The 24,853-nt window shown below is 44.4% G+C and overlaps 1 protein-coding gene across 6 annotated transcripts in view; it reads right to left on the bottom strand.

Annotated features, from left to right (window-relative positions):
* OSGEPL1 (O-sialoglycoprotein endopeptidase like 1) overlaps window positions 1-24,853 on the bottom strand; it is a 429,995-nt gene that overhangs the window by 183,868 nt on the left and 221,274 nt on the right. For all 6 annotated transcript variants that reach the window (XR_013609033.1, XR_013609031.1, XR_013609032.1 and 3 more), the window contains one exon: window positions 21,505-21,744. Coding sequence is in view for 3 of the 6 variants with exons in the window: in XM_078683695.1 (XP_078539821.1) it covers window positions 21,505-21,744 (240 nt within the window). In the remaining 3 variants the exon portion in view is untranslated. The remainder of the gene's footprint in view (window positions 1-21,504; window positions 21,745-24,853) is intronic.

Raw genomic sequence — 24,853 nt, forward strand, 5'->3', positions numbered from 1 at the left:
GTGTGTTTTATAGTGTGATTTGCAGGTGTATCCAATTGGCCAATAGCCACCAGGTGTGTTGCATTAGTATCCATGCAATGGCCATGGTAATGGTGCTTTTCTGAGAGTGTACCGCAACGGACTACTGCCGTTGGGGAACCGCTGCAAGTGGACGCCCAGTACAACTGTGTTTTTGTAATCTGCTCTGTGGAAGACCTGATGGCGACAGAGTACGAACCACCAGTATTGCAGTCTGCCGCATGTCCGGCTTATGCCAAACCTACAAGAAAGTGGCTAAGACCAATTTGCCGGCAGCTAGGAATTAGGAATCACTTTATTGCTCTTAGAATACTCCAAGCGGATGCAAATACAACCTTAGCCTGTGGGGTGGCAAAATTCCTTAGCTGGGCTTGGTTGATAAGATTGAAAGCATTATGATGAATTTGTATTATTATTTATCTTAAAATTTTATCAAAGCTGTCATAGTTTAATACACTTTTATCATTTTATTGTAAAAAATGATTGTTAATGCAATTTTCTTTTTTAAATATAATTATTATGAAATGCGTTTTTAACTCTAAAAATGTTTTTAAGATATTTCATATCGAAATAAAGCTTTGTGAATTGAATTGATATTTCATTATTATTTGGCAATTGCAGCGGCATATAAATCCAAGTAGGATAAACGTATTTCATATTCTTGAATAGTTTAATACTTGCCATTGTGCAACATGTTTCACTTTATTTAGTCTAATATTTTGAAAGTGTGTAACATATATACATGCCACTTTCTTCTTTAATTTAATATCAATTGTCACTTCATTCATTATTATGGTAAAATTGTAAGAGCTGTCATGACATCTGCTAGTATCCTTACTGCTGCAGAAGAAAATGATAACTAAAAACCTTGTGGCAAAGTTTTAATTCATATAAATGGTATTCTTAGATGAAATAATGTTCTAAATCTTTTGAAAGTAACTGTGGTGTAATGAGTGGAAATGTCATTTAGTTTACAAAATAAAAGAGTGGTACTTTAATTTTACTTATGTATGCATGACAAGTAATACATATATATTTTGTTTTATTTCGTGTAACATTACATTTTATAAGCCACATACATGTTTTAATTAATGCTAGATTTCTAAAGGATTGTTTATTCTGCAGTTGATTTCAAACAGTACAAATGCACTGTGGTTCATGTAATATTTATGGAAATATGTAATTATATGATTATTCTTAGTGTTTGCATTAGTGCTTGTTTTATAAATAGTGATGTTAATGTCAAAAACTGTATTATTGATAGTGGGTTTTTAGTGATTAATTGTGTTAAGGTACTATTCTTTTTTCTTTTAAGAGTATAAGTTGTATACAGTGTTTCTGTGTGTGTTATTTGTATGACTTTCTTTTGTTCTGTAGTTTGTAAATGATGTTTGTGATGTTTTTGTAATCTTTTCTATATCGAGGGGTAACGTTGAAAGTGAAATTGACAATGTATTTTGAGTTGGTCTTAAGGTGTAAATATTTTTACAGCTTCATTAAGTGTATTGCGTGTTTCCTATACCAATACCTTGTTTATTGTAGTAGTAGTCAAGTGTCTTTTGTATTATTAGCATAGCCACTTGCTTCTTTTTTGTTCTTTTTAATTGACTTCAAATAATAAGCAACACAATGTTAATTGGAAACTTTAATACTAAGGGCTAGTTGCTGAATATAGTTAATTAGTGCCTCAAAAGAAGATATTACAAGTAAAATATGGCTATCTGAATCACAAATGTGGAAAGCATGATTTTTTCTAAAAACGTAAAATTGTATATGCCTTCATAAATAGTATTATCCCTGCATGAATATTTACTGTTATGTTTAAGGCAGTGTTAATGGCTGGCTATAGTGGGCCAACAGATTGTAAGATGTTGCCATAATAAGGTTTCATTTGTATTAAAAAATATATTTTATTTTGTTGTATAAAAAACGTTACATCATCTGGATGCATTTAAATATCTTTAAGATAATTTAAATATTAATGTAAGTGATCTCATATATCCATAATAACATGCACATCTTCTTTCTCCAAAGTATTAGCTGGCTTATAGTAGTTATGCAAGACAGCAAAAGTACTATTTAGGAGGCTTTAATTCCCTGAAAAGTTTTCATGTGGTTGATGATAGCTTCTATACTGGTCATACTTCTTTGTGTAAATGCCATTAAATAGTAATGTGTTTTAGATATCTATGTTACAGGCTTACCTTAATTTACTAGTGAGTTGCATATGTATTTTTTTCTGAAGAAACAAATATGAAAATGCATTTGTATATAATGTATACTTTTTTTTACAGGAACTTGAGATAATTATGTTTGAAAATGGGAATGCATCAACAAACTATACATACTTGTTCAACTTGTAGAATTTAGTCAGAAATAAAAAGGTAAGGTGTTCAATATTTAGTTGCACACTTAGGGTATTGTATGAACTGCTTACATAGATTAAAAGATAGGATGGCAGTGTTTCTGAAATTGTATTTTCGAAGACAATAAAAGTATACCATCAAGAAAAAATATTATATATTCAATTTCAAGAAAAATCACAATTGGAAATAAAGTAATAAAAAGGTAGAGAAATGGACACATGGCTATCTGTTGCACTGCAATCATCGGTAAATTCATGTAAAATAAAAATGTATCCACAGACAGATATTAAAATAGAGTATGATAAACTGATGGAAGAGGAATGGGAGATTTCTGCTGAGCTTGAAAACAAGTGTTGCTTAAAAGGTCAATTAGAGGATGATTTAAAACATTGACTGGTGAAACAGTGGAAGCGCATAGAGAGAGAGGCTATCATTGAGAAGTAGTTCCTTATGCACTTTAACGTAAGCACTGTAGCATGAGTAACAATACATGCAACCAGGCTAGTATGCTCCTCTGGGCTAAACTAGGATTTATTTGACAAAGTCTCAAGGTATTGCTGAAAGAAGGTTGTTAAAGAAAGGCAAAGGTTGAGGGGCAACTCTATGTATATTGGTAGCAATAGATATGTTTGATAGCTGAGCTGTAAAAAGCAGTCCGTGTATATTGTCAGTAACAAAGGTGTGTGGCATGGCAAGGATCATTCAAAGTTAGGTAATATAAATCCCCTTATTAAGGTATATTGCTGAAACTTAAGGCAGCAAAGAGAAAAATGTACATGGGCATGCTGTGTCTACATGCTGAAATGTGACACATTCTTAAACAGAAAGGCATATTTAAGTATGATGGTTAGCAGATGTTTTTTAAAGTTACACATGAAAGAAAGATATTGATTAAAGAGTATAAAGTCGGCTTCTTTTGTACATGTTATTGTACACATGTACATGTATGCTGATAGGATGACAGCACTTACGAAATGGATGTTGCTTCTCAGTAATTTTAAAGGTGTTCCCAAATAAACATTAAGGAGGAAGCATACAGAGTTTCAGATGAGGAACCTTGTGCATAGATAAAAGATTTCAACATTATTCCAGCATCTTGCAGACAGCTGTCATCCTATTCACCAACTCAGATCTATTCCATTTGGTGATACCTGAGAGCTAGACGGATTTGTAGTGATGACAGGGAATTTCAGGAGTGCATACAGGACATGGAAGTAAGATTTCGCAAAATAGGCTATCCTGCAAACCATCTGAGAAAGTCAGGTAAGAGATTTGCTGATATTAAAAGAGAGGAGACATTCCCTACATCCCCTCCAGAGCCCTTCGCTCTGGAACACTGCATCTGGCAACTTCGTCCAGAGTCAAGAGGGCCAGATGGGGCGGCCGCTCTTTCAGCCATACAGCGTCAAGGCTCTGGAACTCTCTGCCTGTGACCTTGAGAGAAGACAGTAACTTACAATCCTTCAGGAAGGCCTTAAAGACCCACCTGTTTGCAAAAGCGTACTAACTACCCGTAGGTCCGACACAGTAATCAGTCTAAAGCGCTGCGAGGCCTCCGGGTAGTTATGCGCTATAGAAATGTAATTTTTCATTTCATTTCATTTCATTCAAGATCAAGCGTAACACAACAAATAATGACCTGACAGTGCGTATGATCACAGACTTTAACAATCTGAGCCACATCTTACGAAAGAGTATGAATAAACATTGGGACTTACTTCTTGCAGACAGCACATTGGCCGGCAGCATAACAAGCCACCTGCAAATTACATTCAGACGGGGTAGAACACTTTGTACAAGACTCAGTCCGACTGTGCCGAAAATGGCTGAAACATGACTGACACCGCGCACCATGGGCTTTCACAGGTGTGGGTTCTGTGGTGTGTGCAGATGGGCCCAACACAAAGTGAAAACATTTACTGGTCCCAACAATAAAACATATGAGATCAGAAGCAATATCAACTGTACGACCAAATTTGTAATTTATATCATTGAGTGCAAATGTGGGAAGAGGTAGGTGGGCAGCACGATCAGGCCCTTGAAAGGAAGAATTTCTGAACACGTGAGGGCACTACAACAATATGATGCTAAACACTCAGTGGCCACACATGCAGCCTTGTGTGGTGCACAAGGAAAGCATAAAGAAATCACTTTTTCGGAATCGAAAGAATTGACCCAAGCCCAAGAGGCGGTAATAGAGAGTTACATCTTAGAAGAACAGAGGCGATGTGGATTATGCGCATGCAATCAGTACAACATGGGTTCAATTGCGATTCTGAAATGCAGTATTTGTTAGGTGACTAATCTCCACGCCGTGTTATATATACTGAATTTGTGTTAGTGGGATGAATGACACATTTTCAACTGGGCATTCTATTCTGCTGTTCTTGTATACATGGAGTATATGTGGTAAACTCCCAAGGGATGTTGGGATGTTGCCTCCTTAAACTGTGCAATTTCTGAATTCTGTGTTCATTTATACATGATCTCCCGCATGTGTCTGCTTGAGTGGTATGGTAATCACCTCAATCAGGACACATGTGGTGTATTTTCCAGTGTGCTTGAATATGGAGTATATGCGGTAAACTCCTAATAATTTTGTAATAATGTTACCCTCAAACTTGAGGATTTTGTCTTTTTCTGTTTTCATTCGTACTTCTTGTGACTGAATATTGTTTACTCCGCAATATATGTGTAATAACATTGCATACCACCTAATAGTGGATGATACACAGAGGCACCGTTCACATGGGTGCCTCCTCCCACTTTTCTTATCCTATTCTTTCCTTCACGGACCAAATACTTTTATACTTCCATCTGACATTTGATGATTGTGCCATATTACTGACATGTACCTTCTTAAGCTTATTTGAAATTAGGGGCCCCTTATTTTTTGGGTGCCGCAGTATATTTTTCTCACCTTGTCCGGTGCTGTTATGAGCCAAGTTTTTTGTTGCTTCTAGGCGAATACGTCGTGAGACGCAAATTGGTTGTATTACGCTCTCACATTCCTTCTCATTTTACTCTACTCCTAACGCACCCGTCATCATTATATCTACCTACATGCTTGGATTCTTTCCGCTCTACTAACTCTTTTTCCGCAACACTGGATCATTGATTTAAAGGTGCGGCACATACGTCTTTTAATCTTTCGTAGGGTTCCACGCTACTTAAAACATCTCGCTCTGATAAACATGTTTATTGGGGCTGGTACGAGGGCTTTAATGCGCTTGTTATCAATAGCTGTTCTTTTTTGATATTTTTTAGTCCATCGTCACTCACACATACAATTGACTCTAGTAACAGTTACTATTATTATAGAGCTTCTATTCATTCTTTCCCGTTAGTCACGCTGTTACCATAGCAATAGCTAGTCTTTCTTCTCAGGAACTCGATCATCCTACTCATAACGCCGCACTTCCGGTGCTTGTTGTTTCTACATCTTGGTCTAGTCTTTCAATGCTAGATGCTACTTTGCCCCCGGGTCGTGCTCGTCTTTCACTTCCGAATTTGATTAGATTTCGCCGAGACGCGGGGTCCACGCCGTAACTTTGTAAGTCTACTTTGTCTCTAATTTTTGATTTGATTCTCATTGCTTGTGATGCTGCAGCCATGTGCCTACTAGCCATACAACTGAACATGTCTCTTACTCACTTTCTGGTTGAAGGACACTCACACGTGTCTGCCAAGACCGGATACAATTTTCCTCGGTCTTCTACGTGAGTGCATTCCACTTCAATTTTCGTTCAGCACTACACGGGTAATCTGATTCATTTCTGACCCCCATTCTGCTTGGTTCACTCACAGGTTACCTTTTATTTATTTTTAATTTTTTTATTTTGAAGGTTTTATATAGCGCGAACAAGACTATTGCGAGTATCAGAGCGCTTTACAAGTCAAGTAGAAGGTGGGATATAGTATACCACGAACAATGTGAGTAAGTTATACATAGTTCTAAATCGAGAGAAGACAGTGCTAAGCTAGCGCAAACAAGATAAACAGAAGGACGAATAGGAGCGCAAGAAACAGCAAGTGATACAATACAGTGAATAGACATATAGTTCACGTGAATTTAGCCATGAGGATAGCTTTCACTTCTCTTTTGAAGGAGGCAGAGGAAGGGTTCATTATTGTTTCACTGGGCAAAGCGTTCCATTTCCTCGGAGCCATACCAAAAAAGGACCGGTTATACATTTTTGTCTTGGCAAATCGTTGAGGTAGTAGTAGAAGAGTCTTAGCACTCCTGGAAGCTCTGCTGCCCGCTGAGAGCACCAGTTTCTGAGCTAGGTATTGTGGGGCGTTGTGGTGGAGGGCCTTGTGCATCATACAAGAGATTTGTAAATGAATTCTGGCTTCAAACAGTAGCCAGTTGAGGGCTCTCAGGTCTGGGGATATATGGGCGTTTCTCTTAGAGCCTGTGATGAGTCTCGCAGCTGAGTTGATCGTGGCTCTTAGCTGGGCTGTCGATGACCTAGGGAGGCCGCATAAGGTTACTGCTCCATATTCCACGTGGGGGATTACTAGGGCTTAAACAGCTTTTTTTAAATCGTTTGTGGGCAGATAGGGTTTCAGTTTTCGCAGGGTCTTTTGGTCGAAGTTGGCTCTTTTTGTTGAGGCGCTGATGTGTTTCTGCATCTTGAGTTTATTGTCTGGCGTTACCCCAAGAAATTTTGCTTTGATGGAATTATCCCTTCCTATCGACCCCACATTGGCTTTGTAGCCTCTTTTTACATATTTATGGTGAGGCTTGTAGTTTTTACAATAACAGCTCTTGACATTACGAATCATCATCGCATATTTGGAGTAGATTCATAGTGATCTCCTTTTCGTTATATTTCTCAACAGATCTCATTTTCACTCTCCAATTATCCCGCTGATGTTGATGCCGTAAAGATATTGTAACGACCATTCTGGTGAGATTCCTGTTGTTCATAATGTATGATTCTTTCACCTCCAGCATCCATGGCTTTTTCCATTTGTATCACAATATATCTTACTGCACTTCTGACAAATAGAACGCTACGCTTAGTTCTGCCCTTACTTAATGTCCCTGATTTATACACTGACATTACTCATTGCACTTTGTCTATCTATTGAATTTGTACAGGTACTTATTTGCTTATTATAAATTTTGCATTTTTCGATACCCCATCCTTGTCTCCTTTACCCCCCGCCCGTCCACCCCCTTTTGCGGCGGTTCATTCTTTTTCCTCCCCTTCTCTTCCAGTTTCTGTATACTTACCTGATGTTCTGTACTCGTCCCCAACTGAATTTTCTTTGGAACCCAACCGGGTTGGAAGTATCACCGGTTCAGGGGCGAGTTTAAAGACTTAGTCCATCAGTGTTAGTTTATCAGTTGACGTCAGGTGGAACTCATAGTGACTTCCACGATTCTCATCATTTGCTCTTGATTCTCAGCTTACAAAACTTATTTTTCTCCCCCCGCCTTTCGTTGTTTTCTTGTCATTTTCATATTATATATTCTGCCCATTGTGACTTGAGGTATGTCTCTTTTGCTTGGTTTGCTCTAGGTTTTTTTCTAAACTCTCACTACTTTGGGGCGTGCTTTCGGTGACACTATGTCTCACATTTTTCTTGTCATTGGTTCACGTGATGGTTTGTGGTGTAACTCTTCGGGAACTCTTCAATATGAAGTGTACTGGTGGCACTATGTTGCACTACTCATGTATCCTAAAGGCTTCTTTATACGTGATATCTTATATGGTCATGTAGGCCTGTTTTCAGGTCCATCACGCAGCAATTATTTTTCACGCAATTTCGGTTTCCACTAGTGCTGTATCATGTCACTTTTTGAGATTTTGAAACCTGTGTAACTACCTTCTGTATATCTGTAAATATACTGAGTAAGTTCCTTTGTATTAATTCCAGCCCTGAAGAGTCGGAGATTAATTTCTCTCATACGAAACACGTGTCGGCTGGCTATTCTCTGTGCCAACACACATTAAAGGAACAGAGAATATTACAACGGATTGTGTTCTGATGTTTTCAAATACCAAACATATATTGAGAAATATTGATTATATTTGTGCACAGGACTTTTGCAATAGATATATGTCGTTGGTCCACAATCACAAAGTAAGGGTTTTGTAGGGTCACCCCTTTCCTGTCAGCACCATTAGGATTAGAACTGTGTCCGACTGACCACCTGAAAATTTGCAGAGTACCACACTCTCCTCTATACTAAAACCCTAGCACCTAGCACCAAGAACTTATTAGAGCTCCCAAACCATCCAATTCTCTTAGCCATCTTAAATTGTGTGAACAATTTGTTAGTAAGACCCGTCCTATCGCCTAAGAAGTGAAGCGACTTATTTCTTAATGTGGACCAGTGCTCATCCTCACCTGATGATAGCGGGGGGACATTTGCCAGTACGACTGTATATGGTGTGGCTTGTGGGGAAAGGTGTAAGTTCCTCGTTTCTGATAACTTCCTCCGAGACACTTGGGTGCCTTGGGATGTTTGAGAGCTTACCCCAAATGTCTGAAGTTTGAGTTTCCCCGCCTAGAGTGACCCGCTTAGGAGGATCATTCGCCAACTGGTCATCCCCTGCAAGAATACCCTGATTGGTAAGTGTTGACTCGACTCGATTTTGGGATGACTGGAGTATGCTTGCTCCCATCACCTCCAGTCTTACTGAATCATTTATACTTTCCAGATTTTAGTGTACCTGATTCTGTGGTCCTCTCCCACCCGCGCAGTGACCCTTAGGTTGATTAAGTGGAGGGACCCGCTTAAGGTGGGTTGGATCACTTGCATTCTACATACACATGGATCATAGCGAACCGAGGGAATGGAGATTGCAGTACTCTCTAGGTTAGTTAGCCTCCCTTCAATTTGCTTAAGTATTTGCTTTAATGGGTTCAAAAGGACCGCCACAGAGGCTTCCAACCTTTTCCAGTACTCCTCCTGGTCGTGGTCTAAAGATGAGCTTGCATGCCCTGTGGCATTCGGGGTAGTATTATGCTCCTGGTTGGGTTCCCTCTCCGCCATTTTGGGCTTACAACCCCTAGCCTTTAAAGTATGACTTTGTTTACTAAGACCCTGCCCCCTCCTCTTCTTAGGTGGGGGACCAGGATTACTGCCTTCTTTAGATTGAGCTTTCTGGCCTCGGGTGGTAACTGTCAGTCTTTGCGTTATTTTATTAGGCTCCTTGGGCACAGGAGAGTCCTTATCGTCCAAGTCAATCGCAATGGGTTGCAATGAATCTGTTACAGATATATTGGTGGCCTGGGTGCTGCTTACTACAGGAGTAGTTATTACTGAGCGGGCATGGGGAAATTGTGGATCCAGTGGGAGCCTGCGCTCAGCAAGCAGTATCTCGTGATCAATGCTGACTCAGCCTTGATTAGAAAGGCATCTAAAGTCCCTGCCACTCCCTGCCTAGGGAACGATTTATGTCTACTCATAGTTGAAATCCCCCCAAGGCTAACTATATACTATAGTATATAGCTAATGATCTTTTACCTTGAACCTTACTAGTGTTCAACAGTTATGTACACTCTTACTTTGAAATGTCAATAGTCACATCAGGGCCACAAGAACCCCCGCCCCACAAATGCCCAAACCCGCAAATAACACAAAGACACAAGTGTTAGGTTTGGGAAAAATTGCTGCAGGTTTATTACATACAACATATGTAATGACGGTGGGTTAACTTACGGGCGATACTAGGGCAGGCCGCATTCTCGCCACCTGCCCGCCTGTTGAGCCAAACAACACAGTGGCGAACCACCCAACTGTTGCACAATTACCATAATTATACTGACACGCCCATTGCTGGGCGTGACTAGGCAAACCCCCGGTTGCACAGGCCCACAACCGCCCGAAGGACTACTGGGGCGCCGACACGAATTCCTGCACCTCCCATGAGGTTACAGGTTAGGCTCTGAGGTTATGCTCTGGCACCCCTATGTGCCCGCTGACGTCCAGCGTTTGCACCTCTCTTCTTCCGGATCGCCCAGTAACTCCGCCACAGCCCGTCCGGTGGTACCCGCTGCCGCACGGGCCCCCCCACCATTGCTACTACTTTTACCTGCAAACTTTGCTCAGGAAAGCTTCCTCCGTTCGCGGAGGGGACGGGTCTAAGCCCACAAGCGAGATGAACACCATCTGCCTAAATTACCCCCTGACCTACAACCTTAGCTCTCCAGAGCTTCTAGCCAGTCCAAGGACCGGACCAATGACAGAGGGCACTTTCCAACTCCAAGCGACCTTGGCTCCTGACATGAACAGTACATGCAACAAGGAACCAAGACCCCTCTGCATCTAATCTGTAGACCCCCGTGGGACCTAGACATAGAAGGACAATCCCCGGTTCGAGAGGCCATACTACAGGAAGGACCTAGGGGGAAGAGGGGCCCCTACTGCTGAACGCCCTCCTTATCATAATTAGGCGTTCCAGCACATACCACTGGAACTCAAAAACACCACCTTACACCAAGCGATGGAAGACTACACCCAGGTGAAGTTACAGCAACTGCTGCAACGCCGTCCTCTGCCTCACCTTTGGGAAGGTGTGCTTACGTAGCACGCTTGTGCTGCTGTACTCAACAAGAGCACAGGGGCATTTGGCGGGATCGGTACAGAATATACTATGTAACTTGGATGACGTCCCGACCTATGCTAAATCCAGGATATATATTTCAAGTATTACCGCAGACATCACCTGCCCTCTTGGGTTTAGTCTGAAGCAGCTTGGGCCATGCTACCACTAAGATAGCTTGTCTGTAGGCTGACTTACAACCACCCACCAGGGTATGCTGAGTGAGACCAAGTGTCCCCAAGAGATCCTGACCTGTATCAAGACACGCTGCAAAAACAATGCCCCTCTGACACTACTCAGCCTATACCCCCGAATGCAATCCCACTACAACCATAGTGTAGACTACTCAGGTTTGTGATGCCATACCCCTGGCAAAGACCAGGTGACGAGGGTGCCACCCCTGCTAGCATCTCTCCCTAAAAAACAATAGGAGAACCGGCACCTGTCACTGAGATCCACTACACACCTTCGCACAAAGCATTAGCAGACCACACCCAGAGATGTACGGCTATTGCCGAAGCGCCGTTCTCCAAATTCTATTGTAAAGTTGTGCTTAGTTCACTCTTGTGAAACTATATTCACGAGGAGTACAGAGGGATATTACAGTGCGCCATGCAAAATTGGTATAAAAACTTGCGTGGCGGACTTAGACAGATATACTGGATTGCCCCAGAACATCTGGTATCACATGCCCACCAGTACAGTCTGGAGGCATCGTAGACCATGCTATCTCCATGGTAGCTTGTCTTAAGGTGGACTTCCGACCCCCAAAAGTGATAAGTTCCACCGAACCAAGGTGGGGGGGGGGGTGGCAAAGAAGACCAGAAATGTCAGGCCAGCTTCCCACTTCGGGAGGGGCAAAAAAGGGGGGAACAAAGGTTACTCTGGTTCATTCATGCGGCAGTTCCACGCAAGTCAAGGGAGCCCCACCCTACTACCGGAGATGAAAGGCCGCGTGACCACCCTGATAGGAGCCCCTCGAGCAAAGCCACCACCCAAAATAGAAAAGAGCAAAGGGGTGAAGGGATACCAGGTGGAACATTCTATCTAGAGTCTACTAGGGGCCCACCTCCTAGGTATACTTGGCAGTCAATGCGCAGGCTGGGCTGAGGCTGCAAAAGATGTTACACTTACACGTAAAATGGGTGTGAACACTGCCGTCTGTAGACTCTGCATTCTACCGGGAGGCAGCAAACTGTAACATGTATGATATTAAGGAGCCCAAATACAATTATCCACACCGCCATATATGAGCCACGTGACGCGGCCCGGGGATCCCCCTAGCGCGCTGGACGTGAAAACGTATGGATAGCCCGTTCGACTGTATTAGAACAGACCCAATAGACGCCAAATGCATAACAATGACTGAAAATTAACACCTATGGCACACTGATTCCATACTGACAAGGACTCCGTACATACTGTTCTGACAGTCGCAGCATTATCTAGATCTGAGATCATGTCAGATGGAGTCCCGAACGTCCCAGGGCGTGAGAATCTAAGCAGCTTATTCTACCGTGTTTGACAGACCAAATAAGTAGAATACATGCCAGGTGACTAAGAATGAGCACCCAATGCACACCGATTCCCCACTGAAGAGATTTACATACCTGCTGATCTGCCCGTTGTAACACTATCTTATTTGGGATAACGATAAGTGGCGACCCGACAACGCTCCCACTGGCCAATCCCCCCCAAAATTAAGTATGCGATCCTGAGGGGACAAGGCCCTAAATGCCGCACACAACATGGTCAAGTCAGATGACTGACTAGAAGCAGGTCGACCACCACATTCGCAAACAAGGGGCAGGAGGAAGCTAAATTACATGTTCTGAGAGTAGGGCAGGAAGACTGCTGCATTGTTACTTTTCTGCCAATCGAAATGCCCCAGCTCTGGACTGAAAGGAATACCCATTGTAGGATAATAACTTCCCCTGGCTCCGGAGGTCTTCCCAAGGAGTACAGATGGGATGCAAGTCCGCCCCCACAACATGTTACGCAGCATGTTACCTTCTCTCTGAGCTGGGGCCACTACTGAAAGCACACACTACACTCTTGAACAGCCCACTACCTGTGCAAAATACTCTCGTAGCATGCATCCAACCCTTTCCACCTGTAAGGTATTCTCTAGCAGAGGAAAAGCAAGGCTTTTTTCACATTGCTGCCTCAGGGAACCTTATCTATAGCTGCATTTTGCCTTGTTATCTTTGAGCAGGGATCGCAAGGTTTGGGTGCGCGGTGCATGCCTAATAGAGTAGTTGGTGTGTCATAGGCACTGTTACAAGAAGAATATGGGCCCCAGGATGGTGATAGAATGGTAAAATTGCAGACATGATCAACTACAGCAATAAGGAGGATTCAAGTGTCCTGGGTGCCACTGCACCCACTGCAGCTACGCTCTTGTTTATGCCTGTCTCAGAGAGGGAGTTTCTTCATATAAGAAACAGGTGTAGGGTTTATTCTCAATTCCTGTCCAGCATCCAGCTATAATATTATCAGACCAGTTCTATCACATGCTATGCTGATGACATACTCCCACCCACACCATTGTAGATAACTACCTGCCATGCTGATCTATAGCTTGATAAGGGAGTACCGGGGCTACATTAGAGTAGAGTTATGGCTATAGTATAAAGCTGTAGAAGAAAACCCGATACATGTACGATATGACGACCAATGTCACTACCGCTTCCAGAATTTACAAGTGGCAAAACCAGCCATTAAACCTCTGTTCCTAGTACGAATGAGCAGGTCATACTTGGATCTCTTCGGCAACTCGTGCTAGAAACCTAAATGAAAGATCCGATAAAACGATGGGCAGAAAGCGGGCGGGGCATCATGCCCTTATCGTGCCTGCACCATGCCTCGATGAGACAGCGCAAGTGCTGCCTAGGAGAGACCTAAGGCCTATGCACTGCATGTATCAAAACTAAGTATAACCAACTGTTATAATCTGCAGGAAACATAGCTCCAGATTTGCTAATCACAAGAAAGACATGTTTTAGTAATATGCGAAATCAAAGACTATATTGGACCGTGATCTAACACAATGAATAACAAAGTTCTTGGTAGACACACACCAAATGCAAGCAAACAATGCAGTTTAGCGTAACTCGCTGGTTGGATTCAAGTACTGAACAGGGTAGGAGTAACTACAGTAAGATCTTAATGTAGAACCGGCCACCTATCCACTATAGTCCTCTTCTATCAATAATTGGGTCGCGTGATATATCCGATTAAGACCTCTGCAAGAACTTGTCGTTGCCTGTTAGGGTATCATTTAGGACTCTACTGGTACTGCGAACTCTGGCACCAGGGGGTCTGCTTCCGGGAGCAGCAATACCAGGTGGGCAGTTAGCTCACATCCGAAATATTCCCTGGGCAGCTTTTGCTAGCAAAACCTGGCATCCTTGAGTTCTTATACTCTAAGTTACATAAGTCAGTCAGGAAACAAGGTGTGGTAATGAAATGCATCCATAGCAGTAGACAGTAGATCTTTAGAGTGTTTATGGAAAGCACAAACTCCAGACCCTGAACATACAACACTGGTTGGAATTGGCATTACTAATAATAGTGCATTCCTAACCAAACAAACGCTTTTTGGAACATTAGGATAATGAGACTGGTGAAAACATAAGGCTCCAATCCTATAACTTGCAGTTCGCAGGCAAATCTGTGATGACATTTAATAGCTCACAGTACTACATTAGGATTGTAATCTATAAATTGAAGTAACAAAAGTATCTGTTACAAAAGCGGAAACACACTGAGCTTATCCAACTAGCAAGAAAAGAAATTATTTTCCGGTATCTAATGGCACGAGCGAGGCGCGGCTTAGGCAACGCGGCACAATACCTAGTTCCAGTTTGTATTACATGGCGCGTACATTTTGACACGGAAGAAATGCATCGCGTACAAATCTCAGGAAGTTCGGGAGCATCGCCGAGGCTCAAAACCCGGGACCCATAAAACCCCTCTCGGGCGCAGGATGGAAGCATCCCCGAGCTGAGTCAGACCCACGCCGCGGCACGCACCCGGGTCCCTAAAGTCCCCTCGCGGGCACAGGGTAGAAGCATCCTTGAGCAATCCTTACGCCACATACCAGGCATATCACCTCGAAATGTTCCGACATGAGGGAGGATTTAAACCCAACAAGTGGCCCCCAATCCGAGACGAACCCGCTGCGGCTGCGCTCCCACGAGGCCACGAGGTCAACCACCGGAGCTTCGCCGAGCCCCTAGCCCAGCGTTGCACAGAAGCCTTGGATCAAGAAATAGCACAGCGGCCTCCCACCTACGCCTGGCGTGATAGAGCTGCCCTATAACTACACTGCAGCCCCGCACAAGCTTAGCGACCTGATACTACACACATGACATCAAAACAAGCGATAATATGCTGAAATTATCGAGCATGTTGCCCAGGGTGAACTCACCATACACCCCAACACTGCAGATGCAAAGAAGCGTTGGCATGCTAACGATAGTATTGATCCTAGAGATACTAGGCCCAATGATACTGTGCTCCCCTCGAAATTACGGTCGCACCATACATGCACACGCGTGGTGGGCTGCACCCTCGCGCAGTTATCTAATAACCCCGAACATACATGTGGGCCCGACGTAACCTAACCCGCCTTCTGGGTAACAGAGGGGGGGGGGGGGGGCGAGGGACCCAATACCTAGCTCCCATGACCGGAAGTAAGCAATAAAGGCAAACCAGAACGCCGCCCCCCGATCGCCATAGCCTACGTGCACTGCAAATGCTGGGAAATGGCTAAGGGGACACCACCGCACCAAACGACACAGGTTGCCCGCCCACCCCGGGCGCTAGCCCAGTTGCACCCATTACCGCTAAACATCTCTGACCTTGGCTGGGGGACGGTGGGGGTTCCGCCCACGCCCCAAGGGCATCGCAAAACAGCCTCAGTGCCAAGCGTTTTGGTGACCGACTGGGCGACAGACAGCCTTCTAACTAAACACGACTGAGGCTCACATGTCTATATACTGTGTACACCAACCAAAACAACAGAATGTACGAACAAGGACCGAGAGAATCAGTTCGCGGAGCGTCCGAGGACCTCGGGAGTAACGAAAGCGGAAGAGAGAGCGATCTCGGGCCACACATAGGGAAACTGGTATCTGTGCGCTTAGCAAGTCATGAAAGCACGGCAGCCGCCCCCCCGATATAAACCAAGCCTAATAAACGTGCGCATTGCTACGAGGTTACATTTTCCTTAATTAATCGTAACCAAGCTAGGCAATAATCCGACCAGCCGAGGGACGTACCGCTGGGGGGGCTGTGCATCAGGGCACTATGCAAGTTAAAGAAGCACGGCACCCCCCAACGATTGAGCAATAAAGAAATAAACAAACGTGCTTAAATGTTACCCGGGTTACATATACGTTAATCAAACATGACAGATAGGTAAATGCGGCCGGCCGAGGGAACGTACATCACATTATACCTGTCCAAGCATTCCCAATAGATAAAAGATAATGCCAGCTCCGCTTACCAATTATCTTTCCCTGCTCGCTGAGCACCGCCTATGCTTCATGGATTTCTGGCCTACAAGCCCGGAACAATACTTGCTCACATGTCCCTAATTACTGGACAACTGGGAATCGGACCTCGGACCACATGCTTCCTACTCTAAAATCTACAAACGTAGCTACATGAGCTTTGGTGCATGGCCTGCTAATCGCTGGCTCAAGACGCTTTCAAGACCACTGCGGGAGAGCAGCCGGCAGATCCTTTTAACCGACGGACACCCTAAGGGCCAACTACAAGCTAAATGGCCTCCGCCCGCCCTGCCACGTGGCAATCTTATCTAACGATCTCCGTCTGCCCGGCCACGTTGCACACTACCGCGACCCCGAAGCAGGCTGCACCACCCCTCGCCCGAGACCCCTGTAACGCAGTGCCGCCAATCACTAAAACAAACTCGATATTCTCGTCAGTGGCCATCTCAAACTCCCCCCCCGTGGTATCCACCACAGGGCCCCGATCGACCTGGAACAATACCTGCAACAGGGCGGGGGGGGGGGATGCAGGAGAGGGGCACACGTACCTGTCGGGTGAAGATACACCACATCGACCCGCAATGAGCGCACAGCAGCACAGCGGGGGGAGAGGGCGGACGGCGCAGCCCGCAAACGGAGGCCGAACACAAGACCGGGACGAGCGATCGAAAAGAGTGTCCCAACATGGAACTGCGACGTCCGGAGCGGCAAAGAGGCCTCCCCAGTGGGGCAGAGGTCTAAAATACTCCCGACGGCTCCTCCCAGCCGCCCCGGACGTGCATCACTTACCAGTCTCCACCAACCAGGGGAGACTGCCTCAGGTGAGGAATCACTGCGTCATGCGGGGGCGGGACAGCCCTCCGTGACTAGGAGCCCGCCCTCCTTATGGCCACTGCGTGGCCTCGGACAGGCGCATAGTATGGCCCAGCGCCGTCAGCGGCCCTGAGTGGTTGCGGGACCCTGAAGTCCTGAGAACCTAGCCATTCCATTCACGGCTTGCAGATTGCAGCGGTGCTTATTCAATTGCGTGTAGTTCTACCTCGCAGCACAAAAGTCAGATGACCCTGCCCTGCCTCTTCCTGCCAATGACGAGCATGGACGGGCCCGCCCTTGTCTCTGGCTTCACCAAGGCGCGGCACGCACTTCGGTAGGAGTAAGCGCTTTTTAAAGCGTGATGGCAACAGGCTCCTCCCTCCTAGGAGCAAGGCACTCTGGGATTTGGTATCCCCCTAGCAGGTGACGTGGCAGCAGTTTGTTGGCAGCACGTCTCGCGCTGCAGTAGGTGTAGGTGCTTTTCAAAGCGCAATGGCAGCAGGCTCCTCTCCCCTGGGAGCAAGGCACTCTGGGACTTGGAGCTCCCCTGTCAGGCGATGTGGCAGCAGTTTGTTGGCAGCGCGTCCCGTGCTGTCGTAGGTGTTAGCACTTTTTAAAGCGAAATGGCAGCAGGCTCCTCTCTCCTGGGAGCAAGGCACTCTCGGACTAGCAAGCAATATGGCAGCAGCTTGTTGGCAGCGCAGTCAATAGCAGCGAAACCCAACTCAAGAAGCAAAGTAACTGTCAGCGCGGAAAGACTCTCTCCATGAAAGCCAGCGCAATGTTGAATAATCAAATGAAAGTGGGTTACCGTTAGTGTGATACGTCTCACACTGGTGTGCACCATACTGTCATTGCTCAGCAAACACTGAACGGCAGTGCAGGGTTGTGCTCCATTCAGTTCTCTGAAGAGAGTAAGCCACACTCCAAGAATTATCCCTTAAATACGAACCGGCATGGTTCAAAACAAATTCCAAGCGAGGGAGCGTTCTCTTCAATTGGGGTTAGGTGCGAGAGTTAGTCTCTCTTCTACCTTCTATCTGAAAAAAAAGCCAGTGATGGTCACGAAATTCAATCCTAGAAAACCCTACTCAGTTATTCAAACTGAACACATGCAGGAGAATAGAGCATATACTAATCAAAGTATTCCATATAAAAGGAACTAACAGTATCATAAATTAATGTTTCCTACATTTATAGCCAAGAATGCTTATGAATAGTCTTCCATGGTAAACTATGACTGAAATAAGGGCAGGTTTGACATTGGCAGAGGAGGGAAGACAACTAATTTCCAAGGAAGAGAAGGGAGGCAGAGAGGAAGTTTTGAAATGAGATAATTCTTGAATTATAAATGTTAAGGGGATTCACTTTCTTGTCTTACAGATTACTCACCCAAATATCATATTCTTGAGAGGAGAACTGAGTTAAGAAGTAGGAAAGTCTGATTGTGAGTAACCTAATTGTCGCGCTCAGAATTGTCCAATTCTCGTGTCTCCCCTCTTGAGTGAAAGCAGGCACTCTGGGTTTAGAGGTTGTTTCTTAGAAGGGACGCAACAGTATTTTTACGGCATATTTGTGAGACCTCTTCAGAGAACATTCAGGTCGGTGTTCTCAGTTTCCAATACCGTTAATAACACTGTGTCGTGCAGAGCTGTATGTTTGCTTTCGGTGTGTTTCTGGACAGAGTAATCGGGCCCTCCCAGGCCTGCTCTGGTAGCTCTCCAACAGTATACGATTTATAACTCTCCATTGGCCCACATTTATGCAGAATGTTTGCCTTCTGGCTTCCTAAACCTCCTGCCCTCTTCTGCACCCCCCTTCCCTCTCCTGCAGTTTATTTTATTTTCCTTTCCTGCTTCCTCTTGTAACAAGACACCCAAGGTTTGGTATCAAAGGACTCTGTGTCTAGGGACAAATCAGCATATGTGCATTTTTAGTCATCAATTTCATTATGTATGTCGATGTTGTGTGTCTGAGTGCATGCACTATACAAAAGCCCAAACCAAAGGTTTTGTCACTGCTTGTTTTATTTTGAGCATGTTTTTCATTTTGTACAAACATTATCCTTTCTATTGTGTTAGTGTGATTATTTCAAAGTTGAAGAGAGAAACTACAGAAAGTCCACAACGCATCTGTTAGAAGCATTTCTCATCTTAGGAAATGTGATCATGTCTCTCCAATAAGACATCTTCACTGGCTTACAAGTGAACAAAGGATACAATTTAACAATTTTAACACTTTGTTTAATGAACAGAGCCTTCGACCACATCAACCATTATCTCTCTCAGATGTTTCATAAATATATACTCTCTTATACCAGAATCACAGCTTCTGGTGCATACCTCCAGAATCATACACACTTCTGCAAGGGACTCATTCCTTCATGGTCCTTGGGGGTTAAACTCTGGAACCAACTTCCTCTACAGTTAAGACAAATTAAATGTTTTCCAGTCTTTAGGAAGGGTATTAAAATGCATCTTTTCTGTAAGGCACTGGTAACATGCTTTTGAATTAGGCGTCAAGAAACCATGTGTGGTTTGCATACACTTCGATGCACACATGGGGGCCGATTAGGATGGCGGACGGACTTGCGTCCGTCCGCCATCCCAGAGGTGGAGGGACCGTCCGCATGGGCTGCGGCGGTCCCTCCGTGCAAATTAGGATGTGACCGCCACCCTGGCGGTCACATCCTGGATATTTAACATTGCGGCGGGTGCTGCTTCAAGCAGCACCCGCCGCAATGTTAAAAGTGCATGTTTTACATTTACATGCACAAAGCGGCAGGCACCGCGCGGTGCCTGCCGCTTTGTGCATGTAAATACTGGGGGGTACCATAGGTACCCCCCATGTGCACCCCCCACCCGCCTACACCCTGGGGGCCCGCAACGGGCGCCCAAAATCAAAAGTACACATGCTTTTCCACGGCGGAAAAACCGCCGCGGAAAAGCATGTTTAAAAATGCATCCTAATTTGGCTGGCGGTGTCTGATAGACACTGCCAGCCAAATGAGAGCTTTTCCGCCGCGGTTGTAATCCGACCGCGGCGGAAAAGCAGCGGACAGAAACCAAGACCCACCAGCCATCGTAATGCGGCGGTGGGTCTTTGGTGACTCCGCAGAGGATTTTCCGCCTCCTCCGGGCCGGAGGTGGCTTCCACCGGCCCGGAGGAGGCGGAAATTCCTCCATCCTAATCGGCCCCATGGTGTGGCACTGCCCCAAACTGCGACCTTATTGGAAGGGAATTTTTGCGGCCCTGGAGACCGTCCCCCCTTATTCCCTAGCGGCGTATGTTCAGGGGATAATCCCGAGGCCGACCTCGTGAATACTTGGAACACGGTTTATAGATTTGGCACTCGTGTTAGCTAAAAGGCGAATAGATATGACCTGGAATTCGGCAGTGGGTCCCAGGGTCCAGACTTGGAGGGAGGATGTCACCCAATGGGCGAGGGCTGAGGAGAGGGCATTGGTCAGAGAAGAGGCCAGAGGGGTACAGGCTCGCCTTTTTGCAGATTTATGGACCCAGGTGCTGATAAGATGGGATCGCCGGGATAGTGGCCCCAGAGAGGAAAAGAGGGAGAGCAACTAGCCACCAGAGGACGAGGTGGTTGGATCACCATGGGACCAAAAAGACGAGACGGTTTCAAGATGACCTGGGAAACACCACTGTAACCCTGGACTTACTGCCCAGAATAAGTGACGAGAGAAGATTAAACCCCCCTACCTTGCATACAAAACAAAGGGTACGACGTAGGCTGCAAGGGGTGTCTGTAATAACACTAGTGGGAATCTCCCAATCCCTATCCAACACACCTATACCCCTGATAATTGGACGCCGCTCCCCACTAATATTGAGGGTTGTCGACTTGAAGCTGAACTTCTTTTGATGTTCCCATTGCGGTGCCTAGCAGCGCCATGGGAACAGCAAAGGAAATGCCCACCAATGACAATAAAATAATTATATGCGGGCAGTCTTCACGCGGAGTTGGCGGGCACCGTCAAACTCGTAATCTGGTCCTAATTTCTGATGGGGACATATAAATGAGGCAGAACTAAAAACCAAATAACAGGTATCGTTTTTACCTTTTTACATTACACATATTTATCTTGTGAGGTTTTATTATCAAAACCAACATTTGCACCTCGTAAACTGACTAGTAGCAATAATCATAGCAGTGTCTACACCTTCATCGTATTGGAAAGTAATAAAAGACTAGGACCAACTTACTTTAGATGAACTTCCATTTGCGAATGTAGAGCTTCTCCCAAGATTTTGCCAGTTTCATCCACAACCGCAGCCCCCGTGTCATCGCAACTAGTTTCGATACCCAGGACTAGTTTCGGAGATGACTGCTTAGAATGATATGACGGCTTTCCAAGGGCGGCCATGTGTGATTTGCGACTTCTGTATTTCAAAAAGCACCGATCACCTTTGCCATGGGCTGGAAACCACCAAACAAATTTTACCCTTCAAAAGAAATGTATACAGATTAAGAAAGGCACCTCTCTAGCTAATCAAGTAATGCAGTGTACCAAAGATGCCCACATCAAGTAACATAACGGAACAATCGAACTCTATAAGACATTAGAATAGCTAAATTGCTGTCCATAGTTTGGGACTTCGACTTTGAGAGAGGAGAAATAAAAAAAGTAAACCAGCAGTATGCTAATTAAAGGAATTAAAAACTTACTAGGTCCACCATCTCCCATAAATTAGAGAATGTGGTACCTATGAGAGTGATCGTTCTATGTGTCAAAATAAATAATCGCTCTCCATTGCTACAAGTGCACAACCCAGCAATGCTAGAAAGGAAGTGCAGTCCTAGGTTAGGCAGGCTTGTGTGGGTGCTTGGCTTAGATTCACTGTAAACTAGTGAGTGTACACAGATCCAGCTAATGTAGATGACTCCTTACTAAAGACAAGAAGGGTCAGGTACGGGCTTGGAATCATAACCAACTTGGAATCATAACAGGCATGAAAGTGCAAGGGCTGACTCAGTAGGATGCCTAATTGAAGACCTGTGCACGACCTAACAACTATTTACCATTCATTTCAGAAAATAGGATGCGTTCGTGAACTTGTATGAAATAAAAAATGTGCTTGGTACTGTCCTTGGAATGTGGCCTGCTGCTCTTTTTAAGCCTGTTTTGAAATTGTCACATAATGTCAGATAAGAGTACAGTCATAGGGAAAAAGTATTATCCCAACGTTACATAATTTGGTTAAGTTGGAAACTTCAAAGCAGATCGCTTGTTTCAAGGCCTATAACTTTCTCACTATACCACATTTTAATGAGTTGATAGCAAGACTGAGCAAGACTGGGTGAGACTCGGCTGTGTTCCCTAGTGTGATATTCAATGTATAATGAGTTTCTGTCCACTTTTCTCATCAAATATTTTCTGCTAGCTTTTAGCCTACTTACAAATACTTTGAACAATTTAGTGGCTTGCATGAGTTAGCACATTAAAGCCACACCTACTAGCTTTGCCAAAGCATGCCAGTTGTGTTTGGTTGAGTCTTTGATTCCAGTCACCTCCAGCAGACTTTAAGCACCAATTGTAGCCAAGCTAGCAAAAAGGTAGGGTACCGCAAGGATATTTTGACTTACATCAATTTCCAATTTACTGCACAAGATTTTTTGTAAGCTCTGGAAAATTTCCTTTACTCTCACCTCCACCAAGCCATGAACAATCTCACTCTTACTGACCTTGCATGCTTGTTATCCAATAACAAGGGGAAGGAGAAGATGGAGACAGATAAAATGAAATAGAAAGGTAGGAGTAGGAGGGTGCAGAGAGAAAGAGGGAGTGAGTGAGTCTAGGTATGTAAGATTGATAGGGAAACTGAAAAAGCAGGTGGGAAAGCGAGGAAGAGAGTAAGGGACACAGAGGAAGAAAGGCCGGAGAGAAGAATAAATATATGACCCGGGGGACAACCACCTCTGCAGGGTCGGCCCAAACTATTTAAGGGAGCCGGACTGCACAATCCTCACCTCCCAGGGACGGCTCCTGCTATGTCCCAGTGTTGTATGGCGTTTTAGGATCCGAGCGAAATTTCCAGATTCATGCCCTTATATAGGTACAATTCACATTGCCCTAATATAGGCATAGAAATCATACCCATATTTAGACATAGCCCATGCAGTCCAAAAACAAGCTTGGCTACTTCCACCCGTTCCAAAAAGCTACAACAATTTCTTGGAAAAATCAGCTTATGCAGTCAGTGACATCCCCTTGCTTGAATATTGATTTGTTCAAGAATTCATGGAGTTTTCAAAGAACAACCATTCCCTTGGGGTTCTTTGATGACATTATTATGCCCGACTTGACGTCAAACTAGGCACCTTCAAGGTATAAATATGCCTACACTTGCTCTAGCAAAGACACAGTGGTTCGTAGCAGATCGACTATCAACTTCCTCAACGCAGCTCACAACAGCAAGTGCTGAAGGAAGCCGACCCTGCAGCTGACGCCCTGATCGAGAGGCTGCATTTCTCTCGGCGAGAATCCAGATCCCGTGTTTCCAAGCTCCCCTTGCGGGGTGTTGGGAAATCGAGTCCTGAGACAGAGATACCAGACCTCCTTCATTCTAAAACCAAGGTACGGAGCTGATAAGACCCTAAAGAGAAATCTTGGATAGATTCTTGGCAAAGAAACTAAACTTATGCTGCACCACACTTACTTCTTCCATCGTACTAGACTTAGGTTAGGTACATTGGGGTAGGCGTATTGTAGAAACACCAGTTGAGTACTTTTAGCCTTTGTTATTTATGCATGTATTTATCTATGGTTTAGAAACCATAAAATGATTTTACAGTATTATTTCATAGTACTTTTCTTGCTGTACGCATTATACTTTGCAGCCAGTATTACGATTGTAGCAGTTCACTTTACTTGCATGAGAAAGAAGACTGTTCAATAAATCCTTTTATTGAAAACGCCCGTCTCTCTATCTTCTCTGCACCTCTGATAAAACGAAGCATGCACGATTGACTGAGTAAAATATCTATCTATTGTTTCTGCGACTCTGAAGATACGTTTATTCTTGGGGAAATAAAGTTGTCATGTTTATGCGGTTGTCAGAAACTAATCCTGTGTTGTGTATTCAAGAAAGTTTCTAGTGACCTCTGAGCTAGCTGGCACTCACAATTAAGTCTAATATATTTGATGGAGACCTAGTCGACCTAAGTCCTATGTCAAATCTATAGGATATATTATTCCAATGCGCAGAGCCTATTGAGAATATAGGAACTACACTACATGGCGGCCAACGTTTGGTAAGGCACTAATTTAACGCTAGCGACTAGAGTAACTAAGTCGTGCTTTTCACAGAGACCCCTTTTTACCCTTAAAAATACTCCAATAGACGTCTGGAGTGGGTAAAAGGATAAAATATCCGCCATAACTGAGTAGGACGAAAATCCTATGTATTAGTTTTTGGTTTGATTCAACGTTGAAGGATACAGTGTACCAAAATATTGTGCACCTTATCTTTGTTTCCTTGAAACTTGCAATGCAAACTTTCAGTCAACAAAATGAATGACGAAGAGAACGGGGGAGCTGCAGCAACTACAGCC

This window comes from Lissotriton helveticus, chromosome 3_1 (assembly GCF_964261635.1).
Source record: "Lissotriton helveticus chromosome 3_1, aLisHel1.1, whole genome shotgun sequence".
NCBI lineage: Eukaryota > Metazoa > Chordata > Amphibia > Caudata > Salamandridae > Lissotriton > Lissotriton helveticus.